This window comes from Parasteatoda tepidariorum, chromosome 4 (assembly GCF_043381705.1).
Source record: "Parasteatoda tepidariorum isolate YZ-2023 chromosome 4, CAS_Ptep_4.0, whole genome shotgun sequence".
In the NCBI taxonomy this organism is placed as follows: domain Eukaryota; kingdom Metazoa; phylum Arthropoda; class Arachnida; order Araneae; family Theridiidae; genus Parasteatoda; species Parasteatoda tepidariorum.
Window position 1 is genome coordinate 92,375,035 of NC_092207.1, and position 21,611 is coordinate 92,396,645.

General features: G+C 27.8%; 2 protein-coding genes across 3 annotated transcripts in view; both read right to left on the reverse strand.

The window, feature by feature from the left end:
* Positions 1 to 21,611, reverse strand: part of LOC107441147 (lipopolysaccharide-induced tumor necrosis factor-alpha factor homolog) — a 324,710-nt gene that overhangs the window by 185,960 nt on the left and 117,139 nt on the right. The window lies entirely within an intron of this gene.
* Positions 15,682 to 21,611, reverse strand: part of LOC107455273 (cubilin-like) — a 164,507-nt gene continuing 158,577 nt past the window's right edge. For both annotated transcript variants that reach the window (XM_016072780.3, XM_071180200.1), the window contains 2 exons: positions 21,430 to 21,543; positions 15,682 to 18,867 (listed from right to left, as the gene is read on the reverse strand). In XM_016072780.3, the coding sequence (XP_015928266.1) occupies positions 18,629 to 18,867; positions 21,430 to 21,543 (353 nt within the window). In that variant the 3' untranslated portion in view covers positions 15,682 to 18,628. The remainder of the gene's footprint in view (positions 18,868 to 21,429; positions 21,544 to 21,611) is intronic.

The window sequence follows — 21,611 nt, forward strand, 5'->3', positions numbered from 1 at the left end:
ATATCTCGCAAAGAGAAATGATCCAATATAAGTTAGAGCTAGTAAGGCCAAACGCTCCATTCTTGAAGTAAAAGTGCGAGTTTTGCGCCAAAGTGACGTCACTAGAGTTACGTCGGAGGATCGGCGCGGCAAGAGATACTTCAAAGGAATGAACCAACCCTTCTATTCTCTTTAGCCCTGCTGTTTACTATTACTCTTAAACACAGTTGAGAAATGTGATGACGTTGAAATAAGGTGTGCAGGCCATCAAACCCAACACAAAACCTATTTTTCTCATATGTAAGAAGAAGAAAAAAAACACCTGATGTGGCCATTAATGAATAATTAGAAAGATCGAGAGTTCTGCTGTAATCGACATGAAATTATTCTACATGTAAATTATTTCCCCTATTTTACAGTGAATTGTATTTACCAACTATCTTCATTCCTTTACCTTTTTAATAATAATTTTTACTATCATTACGTTATTGATTTTAATTATTGTTCAAAATAAATGACATTAAATTTATTTTTACTTATTGTACTCCTATAACATTACCCAAGTAAACAAAAATTAACGATAAACACATTTAGTTATGAAATTTTACAGTTAATAGTTATGTTTACTTTCTAATAAGTTGCTTTATTTACTATACATTGATATGTTTTACAGTGTGGAGAGGTATACCATAATAATAAATCACCATTATAATATGGAGCAGAAGCTGCAACAACAGGATATGCAGGCGGATCGTACATCCTACATTCAATAGCTGAAACAAAAAGAAAATTATAATTATTTTCTACTAGTATTTCATAAAAATGCAGTAAAGAAAATAAAAACTTAGACTACTTTCCATTTTGCTGAAGTGAACCATTATTGAAGCTCTCCGCTTGCTTAACAATACAAGTTTGAACTACTTTCTGGCTACTGCAAATAAAATTTATTGCCAAAAGGAATTTATCGTCAATCAAAATTTCGAGAGCTTTCTGGAATTTCACAATAAAAGTTTCAATCATTTTTTAATCAATACAAGCTGAATTTACCACGTAAAAAACAATTTATCGTCATTTTAAATTTTGACCACTGTCCAAAAAGCTTATATGTTCAAGTTTTAATACGAGTGCCTTAGTTAGATGTTAGTACAAGTTACAGTTGTTATCTTCTGTTTTTTCTAATGACATTTGTTAATACCTGCAAACCTGTTTGGTGAAAATTGGTGAATTTAGGGAAGAGGGTGCGTTTCTTATTTTTCAGTGGCGTCATCGATGCTGAGAATTTAACTTTAGCCGCACACACATCACAGCACGCTTATAGGGTGGACTCATTCATTCACCTATATATCGTTGTTTTGACCTGAACCAGAGAACGATCAATCCCCTATTCAGTAACTCTAGAGATATTGGTTTGTTATAGGAACAAGAGAGACTTAGTGACCCGACAGATTTAACGTGAACCAGTTACCATTTACTACACGAAGAGTCCTCATCCGGTGGGGATTGAGCTCATGACTTCTTGGACATGGTCCTAATGCCCTATCAACCAAGCTATGCCGGTCCTAAGTTGTTTTCTAAAAGGTACAAGCAAAATACGTTGCAATTTTATCGTTAATAGAAATGTAAACCATGTTTTAGATTAGTTAACAAACATCAAACTAAAAAAAGAAAGAATGAAAGAAAAAAAGTTAAAAATTATTTTTTTAATTAGAGTTTAAAGGAGAAAATACATTTATTTGAAATACTTGGAATATAGCACTGTTGTAAGGCTTTTATCACCATTGAAAATTCCTCCGGCGTTTTTCAAAAGTGATGTGCCCTGCGTTTTTTGTTTTAAGTCGTAAAATAATTATTTTCTTCTTTTTTTTTACACAAAATACGCATTTTGCTATTTTTGTATAGTACTAAGAAATAGACATCTTAAAACATAACTCTTAAGCGCAAAAGTTAAATGCAAAGTTTAAGTAAACTTTTTTATAGTTGGCGTCTAATCGTGGTCAATGTGTTTAACTAAATATAACATTTTGAGAGATTTGCCTAAAGGTTTTAAGCAAAGGCTTGCTCATTGATAATCAATAAACTGCATTTTAAAGCAGCAGAAAATATTGCCATTTTAGTAAAATAGTTTAAAGAAATCAATTGAACGCATTCCATTAGTAACAGGGTTTCTGTTTTTTTTCTACTTTAACTTAGATTTTTTCAAAATTGAAATCGATTTGATTCTTCTTTTAAAATAAAAAAAAATTGGGTGTTTCATGATTTCACGAGTTCGATCCCCGCCGGCTGAAGACTTGTAGTAAATGAAAACTGGTGCACGTTAAATGTTTTGGGTCACAAAATCCTCCTTATTCCCACAACAAATTCTTATCTCTGGGGGTACTGAACTGGAGATAGATTGTTCACTGGTTTAGGTTCAACTTACGATCTGCGGATGAATGAATGTAACTGGAGCATTATAAGTATTAGGTAGAATCACTTAATTTACCTATTTAATTAAAAAATATTTTTATAAGAAAATGGCCATCTTAATTTAAAATCCTCCTAATGGATACAAATTTTTTAATATTCCAATTTAGCTTATATGGTATACTTAATTTAGTTCTTTTTAATGTGTCAGCTTACATATCTATATTATATAAAACGCTAATACGTACGTATGTATCAATAAAACCGATGATATTTCTTTTCTCTCGCTGGCAACAGTTTTCATTTTTAATTGATTGGATTCGGCGCGCAAGAGCACGTAGTGAGCAACCAGATAACAATAACCAGAGTGAGCATTATCAGGTTGTTCAATTCAGATTCATGCACTAAAAACATGACAATATTTAATTTAAACTCAATTAGGAATTAATTAATTAATTGAAGTGAGAATGCTTTAAAAGGCCGCTGTTGAATTGATATTTTTCTACTGGGAGCTACCTAAACGTCTAAAAAACGTTTAAGTGTTTGTATTGAATGCATTGAATTTTTTTATATTTCGCGTTTATTTATGCATTGAATTTTCACGCTTTAAAATGCAGAATATTAGTGAAGCAATATTTGATAATTTATTTTGCTAATATGTTTCTTATTTAGCTAATGTTTTGATTTTTTCACCATGTACAATCTAAATAGCTAATATACTTTTTTAAAAGCCAATAAGAACATTGGTAGAATTCTTCTACATAAGTACAATACTATGTCTTTGATGATAAAATACTATGTCTTTGATGATAATATATTATGTCTTTGTGCTAGAACATTGTGTTCATTGGCGAGCGAGCGCAGCGAGCCATGGTTCACGGCGTGAACCACATAGGATTGCGTAGCAATTCTCGGTGGTTGGCGAGCGTTAGCGAGCAGGTGGCGGAGCCTCCTAGTACAAATATATATTTGGTATATTAAAGTAAAATACGTTTAAAACTTACAAATTTCTGAAATGTTCTTCTTCATCATCTTTTTTTTGCTGAAAACACCATATTTAGTTACTCTGTTTTACAGCTCTTTATGAAAAATAAAATAGAATATAACTCTTTTTGTGTTCGATATATTCGAATACATAATAATATTTTAAAATTGCAACTTCAAAAGGTGTAGAAAAAAAGCTCTTATGTATTTGCCAATGGATATTGATAAAGGCAGTAAATCAAAATTCAATGAATTTAAAAAAAAAAAAAATTTCCTGCTAAATTTTGAAAAATCAATTGATTTAACACAATGATACTATGAAGATAAATATTGATTCAGGATGCCATTATTATGGAGAAGGGATTCTGGGTGCCAATTTTTAGAAGAAGGAATTATTTCCAGAGTGGATGGAGGTTGTATTTGGCCAGTTGAAGAATACATGAAAACAGAAGGGTGATGAAAATAATAGTTTAGCCGGATCATATTTAATAAAAAGGCTTTTATTTTATGTATAGTATTTGTAGAGCTCGAGATACAAAACTAAATATATCCATAAATTTCAGTTGAATCAATTATGCATAAATATTAATAAGGACAGGCCATGGGAGACGAATCCCCCACAACCTGCCTAGTCAAAAGCCAAATTAAAAAGTACGTGTAATTTGTTCCCAATGGACACAGAAGCATGGGTAGGAGATCCAAAATTGGCGATTTATTAAAATATAGCATAGCCAAAACAAGGCCAACCAGCATATCAATATAGAGTTAAAATAATACCTTGGCGATCACGAGTCGCCAACAAATTTATGTGAATTATTATAACCATGCAACCGAAACATTTAGCCGTTGGAAAATTAGAATAAAAAGTTATAAATAGATTTTTGTTTTCGATTAAAGGCAACAGCGAATATATAAGTCTGCATTAGTAATGAAATAAAAAAAGTATCCGTTACATTGATCTAGAAGAGAAGAAATAAATATTTTATGTTTGTTTAAAAAGATTAAGTTTGTGATTTATTTCAAATATTATTCTTCTATTAATAAAAAAAATCAGCTTAAAGGCCTGGTTTCTTAGGACATGCTTGTCCTAAGAAACCAGACCTTAAGTATAAGTAATGAAAGATATTTTAAAAGATAGAAAATAAATATGTGTATGCCAATTGTGGCATCACAGATACATTAAAAAAAAATCAATTTAATACAATCTTCAAAATCGTAAAATTAATCAAGCTGATTTATATTGATGATACTTGATTTGTGGTATCCTGGTAGTATTTCATATATTTTATATAGTTATTTTATATATTATATATTCCGATATATAATATATAAAATAATTGGCATATTTATCGAAAATGATAACCGGTTTAAAATTCAACTTGATCATTGATCCACCGCAAATTACATAATGTCTTAATTTTCCTGATATTAAGCGAACTTAGCAGACGTATCAGAGCAAAACTTTTCTGACCTATAGTACTAGAAAAAATGTATCAAATTTGTTCACTTTTTTAATTTTCCGGTTAACTTTTAAATTCTAAACAGTGATTATTTTGTAAACTATTTACAAAATATTGCAAGCTATGTTCTCATAAAAATTACAAAAAGGGAATTATCATCATCATTATCGTAGTTGGACAGACAGATCAATGTGGGCCAATGCCTTCCTCTGACGATTTCTCCATAGAGACTCATTAATTGCAAGAAAATAAGACTCCCCCGAATCAGCCCATCTCTAACACGGCCTACAAAGCTCTCTTGTTCTAGTAGGTCTAGAAAGCAATATCATCTCTTTTCTATTGTCATCATCATATTTGAATCTGATGGGTCATCAAATTCATTCTATTTATTTTTGTTTTCTTTAATAATATTACAAAATTTACACGCAAAAATTATAATTAATTAAATTATAATTATTTAAGTTATAATTAATTAAGTTATAATTAATTAAGTTATAATTAATTAAGTTATAATTAATTAAGTTATAATTAATTAAATTATAATTAATTGAGTTATAATTAAAATCAAATAATTACGAAAAGAGAATTATCAAGGGTAAATTAAAAATCTAGAATTTACACTATGTATGCATGGGAACTAATTCCGACTTAAAAACTAATTACTTTTGAATGTAAACAATATAAGCTCAAGTATAAATATCGGCTGGGATATATTTGGGATAAACTTTTCTTAAAGTTATAGAGCGCAAAGTGAATATCATGAGTAAAAATATAAATATTGGATTAAAAAACTTAAAAGTGAAAGGCACACTTTTGAATATAAGCAGCATAAAAATATAAATATTGACACCCAGGTAAAGGAAATATTGTCATGTGACTTGAGTTTGCATTTTTTAACTGTTATAAAGCGAGAAGTGAAAGCAAAAGTCACACTTTTGAATAATAAACACCATAAATCAAAATATAAATATTAGCAAACAGTTAGAAAGTCATTATCATTGTCAGTTATCATTGTCATGTCACCTGAGTGTGAATGTTTTGAAAGTTATAAAGCATGTTTGAAAGTTACAAACTATTCGCATAATTTTGAAAAATTGACATGGTCTAGTCACATGATTTTTGAAGTATTTCCGCATATTTTATGGGTTTCAAATAAATATATACTAAATATCGTAGCGGACATATTCTCAGCATGAAAATATTATTTATGAAATATCTTTTGATGTTACGAAATCAAGAGTTAGAAGAATAATTTATTTTTTTTATTATTTTATTTATAAGTCAAAATATAAATATTGACTTCCAGGTCGAGTGGATAACATTGTCATACAATCCTATTTAGCACGTTTTGAAAGTTATAAAGTGAAAAAGTAAAAGCTATAAGCACAATATTAAGATTTGAGCAGATGAGAGTGTCTTTAGTTATAAGTCTAGAATTTAACTAATTTATTATTAGGAAGAATCAAACTTAGTAATTTATGGCACTAAAATCAAGAAATATACATAAAAGCTTATAATAATTATAAGTCTTACTTATTTTGCCGAAAAGAAACTGAGTTTTTTAATTCAAAAATGCAGAAAAAAAAACTTATTTTAAAAGTTCTGGTTCTTTGCCCAACAAACGCTTACAGCCAATTTGGATTTCATTCACAAAACAAACTCTACGTCACACATTTGTCCTGCATTCTCAAAAGAGTCTCTCAAGAACTTTTCAGGAGGCGACGTCATAGAAAACGGGAATGAATGTCTAGACAAGATATCCCGATCTATAAAATGTGTCTGGAAATGAAATAGGGAAGCAGCCGTGGTGGTCATTTCATGGGGGAGGTGTAATTGCTTTAATAGGCGACAATAACTGCAGCAATTTTTTATTTTCCAAAAATATTTTTCAAAATCATGCGAAAATTAGGGGTGCTAAATTATTATGAATAATTCATTTTCCATTTATCTATAATTTGATAACCTAAATTTAATTTTTATTTATCAATGAATTTAAAAGGGTTCCTAAATTTCAATTTTTTTTCTTTAAATATTAGTACATTTTGTGAAGTTTTTTAAATATAATTTTAAAACAATTGATTTAAAACTGACCTGTGTCGTCTGTCTTTAACTATCTTTTTAGATACTAATAAGTAATAATTATATTAAACAAAGCTTTTTTCGACAATATAATTAGTCTGGGGCCTACAAATTGGGTGAAAATGCTGGAAATCTTACTCTTCATAAATATAATAAATATTTGTGAAGAGTAAGATCACATTTATTATACAGTTACATGATACACACTTACATGACGTACATGAACGGAACGTTACTTTTAAAAGTCTATTTAAGCGTTTTATTTTGCGTCTGTAATATTTATTAAATTTTCAAAAATGAAAAAGTAACAATAACAAATATGCCTCCTTCTTTGTTTTATTTTCTTTCTATTTTTTTGCAGGTACCAAGATGCACATTGTACAGTGGACATTGATGTTTAACATCTTTCCAGTCATCAACACATAAATGTACCCAAAACAAACAGGTGCTGAAAAAAAAGTATAAATAAATGAATAAACAAATAAATTATGAATATCGAATGTATTGCGTTGTTCTAAAAATAATTAGATTATTTATTATTATTTTTTTTTAAGAAAACGAAAATCTCTATATTTTAAGAATGTTTTCCTCCGATCTTTTTCTTGTAAATCTTACCTAGAAGTCAGAGGAAAAAAGAAGACGAGGAGTACCTGATATATCACTAAAAAAATTAAAAATTGAAAATGGATATGGATTGGACATAGTTGAAGAATGCCATCCATCGGGTTCCTCTACGTGACTTTTACCTGGACGTCCGAGAGAAAAAAATTAAATTACTGAATATCTAAACTTACATGGCAAAGAAAGGTTGAGGAAGATGGAAACATATTTGGGTGATCTCTCTAGCGTGAACTTAGCAAGCAGAATGTTTTGAACCGAAAAAGATAAGAACAAGACTCGAGGCCTTATGCATTAAGGAGAACCCGCTTAAACAGAAACAGAAACAACCCGCTTAAAAGAACAATCAGCAATCACCTTATATGTAAAATCAATTGCTCTCTTTTCAACTCCTTTCTCCAAAGCATGCGATTACAAATAAATAAATAAAAGAGAAAAAAACATTTTTTAAGTTCTCTGTACTTGAAATAAATTTTTTAGTTTTGTATGAATAAAACCGAAATTTGAAACTATTCGTTTAATTGATACCGAATTGCATGGACTATAGAATGTAGACGTATTAAAATTATTATAATAAAATGAAATAGACAATAGAATAAATCAACATACGAATAGAATAGAATAAATCAACAGAAATGAATAGAATAAATCAACATACAGTTCTGCCAAAAGGATTCGGATTTCTGATCCCTAAAATACATTGGCCACAATCTAGGAAATATGGTCCCCTTAGTTTGATCAGGAGAGTAGTCAAAAGTTCGGATTCCTTAATGTTAATTTTACGTACTTTACTTTGTCATACCTCGTGAGCTTTGCAAGTAAATTTAAAATTTTTTACTCATTTATAAAATTTGTTTACCCAAAGATAATTTCTCACAAAATATAAATTTCAGAAAATATTTATTACTTTTAATTATTTTATTTAAAAATAGCCGAAAAAAGTTTGAATATTAAGGTATACGATTTTTGACATTATTTTAAAGTATTTACTTATGCATGGGCAAAATAGAAAATTTGAACGAAATCGGTTGAATAGTTCCTAGGAAATTGAATTTTAAAGAAGTCGTATATATAATTTTTGTATAGAAATGCAATTTGAAATTATTCTATGGTAAAAATGTTATTATTGAAATATAAGTCTTATTTTCCCTAAAATGTTAAGAAAAATTTAGTTTTTAAAATACATTACATCATTATGTTTGTTCAGTTTGTTTAAAAACAATATTTTGTTCTGCATAAGATATTTCTCGAGAGTCAAATAATTATCAGTTAAAATTATTTGTTTTATTCGAGGCCTTCAGTTCTGCTATCTAAGACAGCTACCTATGTAAGAAGTCAGAAGTGCATTTATTTGGAGTTTTAAAAATTATTACAAAAAAAAAAGGGGGGGGGGAACTGAATAAAATAAAGTGTATTAAAAACCATAGTTCAAGTTAATCATTCATGTGTTTAGTGTCGCCATCTATAATAGCTCAAAGAAACAATATTTTAGAAAAAAAAAAAAAAAAAAAANAAAAAAAAAAAAAAAAAAAAAAAAAAAAAAACGAGAAACACCTTCGATATTGAGTATGTTTTTTAGGCAAACATCAAAACAGAAAAATAATAATTATATGATAAAAAAATAATATTCAGCATATTTGTTGAAATTTTTGTATTTTCATTTATCAATACATTTTCAAGAATGAGTTGTCAGTAAATAATCTTTTGCCGATGGCTATATGATTATAAATAAAATTTCTTTTGGCGTTTTTGAAAATAGCTTTTCTTTTTAAACATTCTGACTAGTATGTTAAACAAAATGAGATAAAACTTAGTTTTATAACTTGATCTGTTATAATATCTTTTTACTATACATTTCAATATAAAAATTAGTAATTGGTATCTCTTGCTCATTTTTTATGTAATTTTTTTGATTTCTTTATTATGATTAACTAAGAGCCATATTTTAATTTCGCAAATATGATATGAAAGATAATATATGTGTACCTTTTTTCATCTTTCGAGTTACTTAATTTTATTTTTCATTTATTTCGATAAGAAATATCTGTAATTGGTATCTTCTGTTTAGTCTTTATAACTTCGTTGATTACTTTAATATGATTAGCTAAGCTCCATATTTTAATTTCCCAAATATAATACGAAAGATTATATTTGTAAATAGTTTTTTTTATTCTTCAAATTACTTTTTTATGCCATTTATTTCGACGAGGAATATTTGTAATTCGTTTCTTCTGGTTTAGTCTTTATAATTTATTTGATTCTTTTAATATGTTTTGGATATATTTGTAAATCATATTTTTTATTCTTTAAGTTACTTAATTTTACTTGCTATTCATTTCTATAAGAAATATTAGGAATTGACATCTTTTGTATAGACTTAATAATTTTTTTGATACCTTTAATATGGTTAGCTAAGATCCATAGTTCAATTTCACGAATATAATACGAAAGATATCATTTGTATATCATTTTTTCCCTTTAGGTTACCTAATTTTACTTACCATTTATTTCGATAAGAAATATTAGAAATTGGTATCTCTTGTTTACTCTTTAATTCCTGTTTATTCCTTTAATTATAATTTCATTGATTCCTTTAATATGATTAACTAAACTCCATATTTTAATTTCACTTATATAATACGAAAGATTATATGGGTACATCGTTTTTTTATCCCTCACGTTATTTAGTTTTACTCACTATTTATTTTGATAAGAAATATTAATATCTTCTATATAGTCTTTATATTGTTTTCATTCCTTTAATATGATTAGTTTAAGCTCCTAATTTCCATTTCACTAATATAATACAAAAGATAATATTTGCATATCATTATTGTTGTTCTTATTCTGTCTCGTTGTACAATTTATGTAATTTTATTTACCATTTACTATACGAAAAATTTATTAACTGGTATTTCCTTCTTTTCCCTTTTAATTGCGTTTAAATAAACTTAAATACCATAATAGGCTTAATTTTACTCTATACTCAATTTTAATAACTCAACCATAACAACGAAGGATTTTTTTTTTTACATTTTTCTCTCTTGTTATATAATTTATTAATCATTTGTTTTATTAAAAAAATTTGATATTATTTCTTGCTTTTCAATTTTTAGCAATGTTAATTTTTAATGCGTTAAATTATATTACATATTTATAATGTTTAATTATAATATGAAAGACAGGGTGATTGCTCTTGTTCCGTGTTTTGAAATTTATATAATCTAACTTACCTTCTTCTTCACTAAAAATTTGGTAACTAATATCTTCATTTTAATACATACTTGTTACATAATTCATGAAATTTTATCATTCGTTTAAGTAACAAATTGATTATTAATATCTAAATATTTTCATTTGTGTTCAAAGTTTAATAAAAGAAACTACTTTCCCCTTTTTTAATATCTTAAATATAACACGAAGGAAAGTGATCGTGCTTTTCTTTCTTTTCTCTTTCATAATTTTTCTAACTATTCCATTCAATAAAAAGTAGTAATTAGAAACTCTTGTTTTTATTAATTAAGTATAAATTTTAATACAGTAAGCTTCCTTTTTATTATACCTCAAACATAATACGGAAGATCGGATCTTTATTTTTGTCATATAATTTTTAAATTTAACCATTCATTTCGATTAAAAAATGTTAATAGAATCTCCTGTTTTTCCTTTTTTCACTGTGGGGAAATTTAATACGGAGCGCTGCTTACCTCATTTTTAATATCTTTAATGTTATACGAAATAGAAGGCCCTTGTTTTTCCTTGGTCCGACTTTGTATATAATTTTTCTCACCATCGATTTCAACAAAAGAGATTAGTTATTATAATCCTCTGCTTTTCCTTCTTAATAGCATGTACTTTCTAATACAATAAACTACGTTCCTTATTTTCAACGTATTAAAAATAATACAAAATGTAATGTCCTTGTTTGTTTATATCTTGATAAACAATTGTAAAAGTAAAAAACAAAAAGGCGATTGATAAATAACAACTAATTTTATTCAGACATACTTTTTTTTTTACTTCATTCTCTTCTTATATCCAATGATAAATATATTATTCCTCTTTTGGAAATGCTCAAATTAAGTAATTGCTTAACATTGGAATATATTCATCACAATATAGTTTTGAACATAACAAATTCACCTTTTCGCACCATTCCTAGATGCTGGCACACGATGTTCATGTTAGTGCTTATTACTGTTTTTAATGTGTACAAAAACAAGAATAACGAAGTACAGTGTAACTAATTAAAGAAGAAAAGTAATCATGCACAATAATTATACAAAACCAGTTATGAAATATTATATCTATGCACTGTTAGTTCAAAAAGCAAATTTCATTTTCAGTAAGATTCGGGAAAAAAAATATGGAAACAATTATTTGTTGATGCTACTGGATATTTGCAACTAGAGAAGAAATGAAGTCATTCTGTCTAACCATGTGATTTAAATCAGATTTAATTGGATACCTGTAAGCGATGTCACGCGTGTGTGTCGAACCTGATTAGCTTCTGAATCGACAAACACCACCTACGATGACGTCACTTACAGGTATCCAATTCTCAATCTGCAAGTTATTATAAATGTAGCATCTCTGTAGTTTTATTACGGGTAGTTAATGCATCGAGAATGAGGTAAATGTTTTGAGTGCAAAATATTTGCAAATGTTATTGTATGCATTGATGATATTGTATTAGACTATAAGCATAAGGGAAAAGAAATGAGAAATCTTAATTTTATGTAAAGAGTGCATATTTTTAATTTTCTTAAATCGAGATCGATGTATATAGTCGCAAGCTATACATTCATAAAAGGCAGCTAAAAATCTGGTTTAGGGTTTCAACTCTCAAATAAAATTCTTCATTTGTAAAAGAAACGAGATTTCTTGAAAAAAAATTGCAGATGGTATCGATTTTGGTAATAGTTTACAATCGGGAGCTTCTCTCCTTTTTGGCGATTTGCAAATAAATGAATATCTATGTAAGTAAACCAAAAGCCAATCTCATTAAGGTAAACAAAAGTTGCGGTAACCCGAAGGTGACGTCAATAAAAGTAAACACCAGAAACTGGTACGTAAACATCGCATGGTAACCAGAAATGGGATTTCAGCAAAACTGAATGAAAATTATTACCAAAACAAGGGGAGCCAGATTCTACACAAGAGCATCGATTTCCCATGCATATTACAAATTTAATAAAACTGCCAGTTAAATAACCAAAAAACAACAATTGTAAAATGGTTAATAAGTTTAGATACCGTTTAAAATAAATTTATATTAAAATGTATTGTAATAAGGTAGTATCGTAGAATTATGTTGGAAAAAGAAACAGCTCATTTAGTCTTAAACTCTTAAGCTAGAAAGCAATCAATACCAAGCAATCAAATTCTGTATAGTAAAATCCGGAAAATAAATGCTACACGTAAATACCTTTAAATTTGGGATACAAAAATAATTTACAGGAAATCAATACCTTTATGACTTCTATTAATTCCATGCTGATAGCAACCAAAGAATATGGAAATTAATGCGAGAAACTGGATCCTACCATGTGATTTTCCGACCAACAAAAATGTACCGACTATAATGAGAAACTGCGACACTATCTTCTACAATTTTTTATACATAACTGGATATAGAAATACTTTTCATTACTATTAAATAGCCATTGAATAATTAAATGTACAATACGTACTTTTTATTGATACTCAAATAGATTTTTTCTTACTCCGTAATATTTCGAATCTTAGTAAAGTTAATTTATGTGTTTTAAACAATTGTCTTAAACAATTTTATATAGTCTTAACTTTATACAGTCTTATATTAAGCAATTTTATTTTGTATTAAACAATTTTATATACATATATGTAACCTAAGGAATATGATATAAACATAAATAACATAAACAATGTTATATAAAGATATGTAATCTAATCAATGTATGTAAACATACATGAAAATAATTTACATATTTGTTTTAGCTTTTGAGAAATTCTGTTTATTATTTTAGTTTATTTCAAACGTAGCTCACCTGTGAAAAAAGCGTGAAGTGTGATGTCGTTGTTTCTAATTAGATACAATTAATTGAATAATAGATTGTTTTTCCTCAAAACTAAGAAACTTTTCCCTAGAAAATTTTGTAGATATATTTTAGCTAAATAAACATGTTTGCATGTTGTATGTTTTATTGCTTCCATAACAAAAAAAATGATTCAAACTTTAAAATATGGATATTTTTTATCAGTGCATAGATATAAATAAGTTACCGGTACACATTTCAATAGGGTTATAAATAAAATGTGCTGAGAATTCTATGTTTCAAAATAAAAATTGCAGTTTTTTGCTACTTTTGAGTGAGTAAGTTTACATAATTATTTTTACGGTTAGTCTAGTGCAGGGGTGGAGAACCTTTATGCACCAACGTGCCATTTTTTTCAAAAATTTTTTTCAAGAGGTTTTAGACGTGCAATCAAGTAATTTTGACTTCGTGATTATTGGGAAAATAACAATACTAAATACTATCAAAACTCTTTATTTACTATAAAGAAAAAAAAAAACATTTTGCAGTGTCTCGGTTATAAGCGTAATTCAACTTAAAGTAAGATCAGTGTGACTTCTGTTGTTGCAGATTAGATGACAAATAACTTATATTAGGTTGTAAGATGTTAGTTTAAGCAGGACTGTTAAATCTCTTTTTCTAGTTATTTATTGTTAGCTTGTTTTTATGGTTACTAATTTTTTTGGCATTAATTATAAATTTTTTTGTTAATAATTTTAATTTTTTTGTTTGTTTTTGTGAATTTTAATTTAATTGTTATTATGCTTCGTAGTGAACTTTGTGATCAGTGGCGTGCCCAGAATAGTGTGTCGCGTGCCATAAATGGCACACGTGCCACTGGTTCGCCATCCCTGGTCTAGTGTGTATAGTGTCTCACTTTTTCTGTATATATCATTTAGTCATGAACTCTGCATCTCGCATATGATTGTTTATTTCGTAGACATTAAATTCAAAATGATTAAACATTTCTTAAAATATTTACAAGGGTCTGTTCAGACATTTTGTGAAAGGTCCATTTTTGTAAAATTGTGAAAATATTACTCGTAATTTGTGAATATAAAATAAATGTTAAGTCACATTTTTTCAACCAGGGTCCGCTTTTGTGAATTTGTACAAATAGAGTCCGTTATCGCAAAAAAACTTTTTCAAGTAGTTTTTAAATTGTAAAGACATACACGATTATGCTCAACATTTTAAAATAATAATTAAAAAAATTAATTTGAGAAAATAAACAGCAATTGCTGCTACTAAATTAGAGATGCAACATACAAATATTTGGTATTTAGCCTATAATGCTGAACGCAGAATATTCATTTGGGACGAATAAAGGAAGAAGCTTCTGCCGAAGACAAAACTTAGTTCGTTTGCATTTGTCGTTCTTCCCCTCCCCTTCTTAGTAAGGGTTTATTCGATTAACAAAACAATAATGAAGATAAACAAATTTGTGAAGGGTCAGATTAAAAGACGAATTACTTTTTGAAGGGTCCGTTTTTAAGTTAAAAAATTTTGTGTTTTTATGAAAAAGATATTTTGTGAAGGGTCCGTTAACGGACCCAAATTTCTTCTAAACAGACCCCTGATTTATATATAAAAATTAAATAAAAAGGATTAGCGCATACCATACAAGAGGCATGTAACAGACAAATTTCAGAAGTGCTTTGAATATGACAAAAAGTCCTCGAAATATTTCATTGTTAATCAATATGAAACTTTAACACTTCAGACACCATATGATATATTAGGAGATTTTTAATTAATCTAAGACGGGGTTTCAAACTTATTTAATTTATGCTTAAATCTTAAAACAATAAAAGTGTTCGTTTTCGAACTGAAACGGCGTGATTCTTTCAACATTTTAGAGACTCTATGATATATATTATGAGATTTTTAATTAATATGACGTTATTTCGACATTTTTTAATCAATGGGTACTTGTATCTTAAAACAAAAGCGGTGTCCTTTTCTTCAAACTGAATGCTAGATAACTGATTTGATAAACATTCACAACCTTCCAATATCAAGGCTGTCTTTTGCCGTTATATATATATGTTACACTAGATAGACAAGGATTTAATTTAGGAGGTTATAAAGTATCGTTATTATTTCTTTTTTTATATAGTTGGTGTGTATCGTTCTTATCTCTGATACATGACGTGTTCTAAAAGTGTTCCAAATGCTAAAGACGGTAGGTTCTAACGTAAATTTTACCCGACATACAACGTTTAAATCGCTGTATTGGTTAGTTAGTCAAAAAGCGTTTTTTTGTACTTAAAAACGATTTTAAAAACATCAAGAGTAGATAATTTCACTTTAGCTAAAATTTTTAATTTAAGCGTAATTTTAATTTTGAAACATAGAATAAACAATTTTGTTTTGAGTTAAGTAAAGGTATACAAGCAGAAATATATACACATATACAATTGTTTTCAATTCCAAACAACATAAAACGTTATCTTTTCACATTCACATGTAGATCCACATTTATGCTTTACTGTTCTTTGAGCAAGAAACATATGTTTGGGCAAAGGTTACAACTGTTTATGAATAAACAAGTTAAAAGGAGGAAAAATTAACTTTCGGAGAAATGGAGTGAGATTTCATCGTTGTAGAGTAGCAATTCATCCAGGTTAATATGCATACTCAATAGCTGCCTACTTGGAAGTGGTATTTCGAGCTGCATATATAAAAGTTTCACAAAAGTTTTTTATTTTACACATATTTCTCTTTTTATATAACTCTTCATGATTTCTTTGCTAAAATGCATCTATATAATCTCAGCCTTTTTTTGAAATGTTTGTTTTCAAAAAATGTGATCATTTTGAGTAAAACCATCCAATTTGTTTTTGATGATGTCTCTTAAAAAAGAATTCCAAAAACTTCGGAAATTCGAAAGCTCTTAGCACCAAAGCGAGTAGTAAAATGTACAGTTAGTTATACAGTTCTATTGAACAGCTATCAGTTCAATGCACCAATATTTTATTTTATGGTAGAATAATCTTTTTTGAAAACCTACAATTTAATATATTCATGTATGTTTATCAAACACTATATTTGGCTTGGAAATGTACAGTTTTGGCACAAAGCAGTTATTTAAAAATGTTATTTTTATAATTTTCATGCAAAGTGGTGCTATAGTCAATTGTCTCCTACATTATTCTATAAACAATATTTTTTGCAGAAACTTGTTCTTTTTTCTGTTCTTTGTTGTTAGGAAATTACATTTTGTATCTTCCGTGTTCTGCTGCAATACAAAAGAAGTTACTTTCTTCATTTCCATTGGTTCTAATAAGACACGTGACTGTAAAGACTTTGATTTATATATAACAATTATTCACAACATTTTGAACGCTAAATGAATGATTTATCTTACCAAGATTAACAATTTTAAAACATTAGTGTTATACCTACTCTACCTATTTTAACTTTAATGTCATGTGCATAACATTAAATATTTGTTCGAAAATTAATTTTTTAAAATTAAATATAGATTTAAAACTCTATAATTTAATTGTTTTAGTCTAATAAGTTAAAATTAATTTGATTAGAAGTGAAGATTTGAAGTTTTTATTATCTTCTACTGCTATTATTTCATAAATGTAAAATATTCAAACTATATTCACTTAGAGTTATTATATGATAAATTTCTAATTTATCAATATCCATTTTTATTTTTAAACATTAAGACACATTTCAATAACATGAAATTTAATTTGATGCAAAGAAATCACACGAATAGAAATTTTTTTTAAAGTGGTGCATTCGAAAAATTTTATGTTTTTCCTAAAGTTATTTTTTTAAATATTCGAAGATAACGAATAGTAAAAGTAATGAAAAAAAGTATACATACGTTTCTTCTAGATAGTATATATGACTTTTTGAACTTTTTCAAACGTGTAAGTAAAATAAAGTTATTAAATTTAAACATTTTCCTTTAGCGTAATATTTCTCACATAGAATAATTTTACAAATGAACATAATTTATATCTTTATAGTCAGTGAAGCGAATCATACGTGTGTTATTCATCAAGCGTTTTAATGCAATGAGAAAGTTATAACTAAAATATTTTAAATATTTTTAAAAATATTCAATATACAAACTGCACTTTACAAATTAAATTGTCATTATCTCAATATTAAGTATCTCAATAATAATTTAACCTTAAATCCTAACACTTTTATTTTTTTGTTAAGGAAAAATAATGTTTAAAATTTAGTTATAATAGCTAATGATCAATCAATTATGTATGAATTGATCTGTCAATAGTTAAACAGTTATTTAGGCAATAATTTAGCCAAATTAAACTGCTAGGCATTTTAGCTTAAATTATTAAATCTTATTTCGTCTTGTTGCTTTAGATGAACGTTTAAATTTTGGTAACCATATAAATTGCCAACCAAATATCCCAAATCTAAATTGTTGACAACATTAGTTAAATTAGGATTTTATCTACGTAGTAATGAAGTCAAACTTAATGGTGAATATTCAAAAGTATTTTCTCAACATATTTCAACTCCTAAATTTTTTACTAATTAGAATAAGTATTTAAATTCTATTAATAATAGTTAATGATCAATCAAACAACTTAAAAAACTATTAATAACACTAGTTTTCTTTTTAACGAAGACAACTTTCACAGTTTTATGCCACTGGCAAACGCAAATCCTCTTTCGTCATCTTAAGTAAACGATATCATTCCATGGCACTTTTCATGTGCCACAGGCAAACACGTACACATCTTTGTCATCTTAAGTAGAAGATACCATTCTATGGCACTTTTTATAGGCAGTGAATCAGCACTAAAAGAACCAATTTTTCTCTAGTTACACTTGTCATTTCTATGCGATAAATTGATTAAAATGATTCTTCTAATGTCAGAGACTTCTTTTAAAAATTTGTATCTGAGCATATTTCTTCAACGGTTGGGGATTTCCTTGCAGAACTTCATTTTTCTTCTAAAAATCTCAGATTTAGTCAAAAGTTGACCACCTGTCTTCAGGAGGTGGTAAGGTGTCGATATATTTCATAGGGTCTCCGATATTCTCCGATTGTCAGACGGTATCGATGCTTACGAAATTCATGGGTCCGAAATCCCGAGGATCGAATGTGGGACTTCTTTTTTGCCTCGGCTGAAAGGGCGGTGGTGGAAACTGATGAGGATGATGGTGATGGTGCCGCCGTCTTTTCCGCTTTCGATGGCAAAACAAACAGATGGTCAAAAATATAGTAAACGCAATTCCCATTGTTAGGCCTACGATGAGATATACGTTGACAGTTGGTAATTTTTCGCCTGTAAAAGAATTGATACAATTATAATAAACTGTGCATTTTTAATAAATACCAGTTGTTCCGAAAATGACCACAGATTTGACAAAAGCAGTTTAGGGTGTGTTCTTTTCTGCAACGGAAACCAGATCATTTATTCTCACCAAGGTTTCAAATTTATTGCAATTTGTCAAAAGATGATGGCGCTGTTCAGTTTTAAACCGTGTTGCCAGACTACATTGTATTATTGCTTTAAGTGATGAAAATATTGTTCAATGTTTTTTTTCCAGTTAACAGCGCCCTCTTTTGACGAATTTCAAAATTCTGTAAGGAAAAGTAATATTTTTTCTTTTGAAATATGGACTAAAACACACGTTTCTATCTCCTTGGGTTTTATTGATTGGATTTTTTTTAATGAATAATGGACATTTTCGGAACATGTAATGCTTAACATTTCAGCATTCTGCCACATCTTTAAATAAGATTATTTTTAATACAAAGGCCTGTTTCTCAAAGATATTCTTATTGTTACTATGGATGTGACATAATTTACTGATTCTTAGCATGTTCTTCTCTTAAATGGTCTAATAACCCTTAAGGAAAATAAAAGACACGTTTTAACATATGACATTTGAAACTACTTAATAATTCTAAGCGAATTCAAGTAGAATTTTGAAGCAATAAGACAACAAAATTTTGAAACAATAACAAAAATTACAAGAAATAATTCGACGTTTTGGAAAATTACATACATCATAGATATTTATCGTAATTAAAGGATTTAATTGCGAGAAATATTTATGAGTTTTTTTATACTTTTATTTTTTTATACTTTTGTAAAATTATAGAAAAAGACACAATGTTGAATTTAAAACCTTTGAACGCACGACTTCTCAAAAAGTGTTTGATGTGTATATTTTTACAAATCTTCATAGTAGCTCCTTTAAGTGCTTATAAAAAATGTAACATAATGTTACATTTTTTATAAGTACAAAATGTTCTTGGAAATTAAAAGCGATTCCTTAAAAAAAGAAAATTTTATTTCTTAATTTCATTCATTTTGGAAAATACTATTTTTTTAATTGAAGAAATAAAACGATAAATAATTTTTAGTTGTCAAATTTACACTTAATCAAAACTTTTATTATTGAAACTATAAATAAGTGTAACTATTTCTCATGTCCAACGCATTCAGTTTCTTTTTAGAATTTCTAGAATTTGCTTTATTATATATTTTTAAATAACGAGAAACTACTTAAAGTTGGGTAATTTCCACGATATCAATTGAATGTTTGTAATAACTATTATTATTCGCTCATAACTCAGAATTCTACTTATTTTTATTTGAAAGTCATGGTAGAAGTCAGAGCTGCCAACTACAATGAGTTTTGCAAAATATTTTATTGATTGGTAGACAAATGAAAACTATAGTTTACAGAATTTTCCGTAATTTCTCTACATTTTAAAAAGCCATACCATGAGATACCTAGAACAAAGTGAGGTTTCATATGAACTTTTAACAATTTGCATTTAGTCTGCGAAAAATAACTCTAAATCCAATTTACAAAATAAAGAATTATGTATTAAAACATAAACATGGCTATCAGTAGACGAAATTTTCCCAAAAATCGTTTTAAGTTGGCAGCCCTGGCTTGCAGTTTGCGTGTGCTTTTTTCCAGCTTTAAAGTTAAAGTGAACGCTTAAGATTTTTTCTTGTGTGTTAAATATAGCTAAATAAACATTTTTCGCTCAACTTGTGACGTGTAATTATCATTTCTTTATTTAAAAATTATTTTTTAAAAGAATGAAGTGAGGAATTAAACAGAAAATATTTTACAGTATTAGCAATATTTGCCAGCTTAAAGAGTATAGTGAATTATTATGATCTTTTCTCGTACGTTAAAAAAATATAGCTGAATGAACATTTTTCAAGTAACTTGTAAATTACAACTAACATTTCTTTATATAGTCATAAATTGTTTTTTAAAAAAATGGCATGAATAAAACAGAAGATATTTAACAGGATTAGTAGTCTTTGCCAGCTTTAAGGGTAAAGTGAACCCTTAAGATCCTTTCTTTATGTTGTAAACAATATAGCTAAATGAACATGTTTTGCGTAACATGTGAATCATAATTAATATTTCTTTGTATATTTTTAAATCATTTAGAAAAAAATAGCATGAAGAATTAAATAGAAAATATTTAAAAGGATTAGTACTATTTGCCAGCTTTGAGGGTAAGGTGAATCCTTAAGCTCTTTTCTTTATGTTAAAAACAATATAGCTAAATGAACATGTTTTGCGTAACATGTGAATCGTAATTAATATTTCTTTGTATATTTTTAAATTCTTTAGAAAAAAATAACATGAAGAATTAGACAAAAAATATTTAAAAGGATTAGTAGTATTTGCCAGCTTTGAGGGTAAAGTGAATCCTTAAGCACTTTTCTTTATGTTAAAAACAATATAGCTAAATGAACATGTTTTGCGTAACATGTGAATAACGTTTCTTTATGCACTTATAAAATATTCACAAAAAAAATAATATGAAGTATATTTAACTGGATTAGGCACTTTATTGTACTTACATTCTTCTTCGTCACTTCTGTCACTCCACCCACAATTGGGTTCTTTATTGCATCTTAAATTGCCTGCAATACAATATCCGCTGTCTCGACACTTTAACTGATCGCAGTCTTCAGCTGAAAGATGTTAAATGTTACAGTTAAAAGGAATTCAATGTTATAATATATTAATAAGAGTGAAGTTA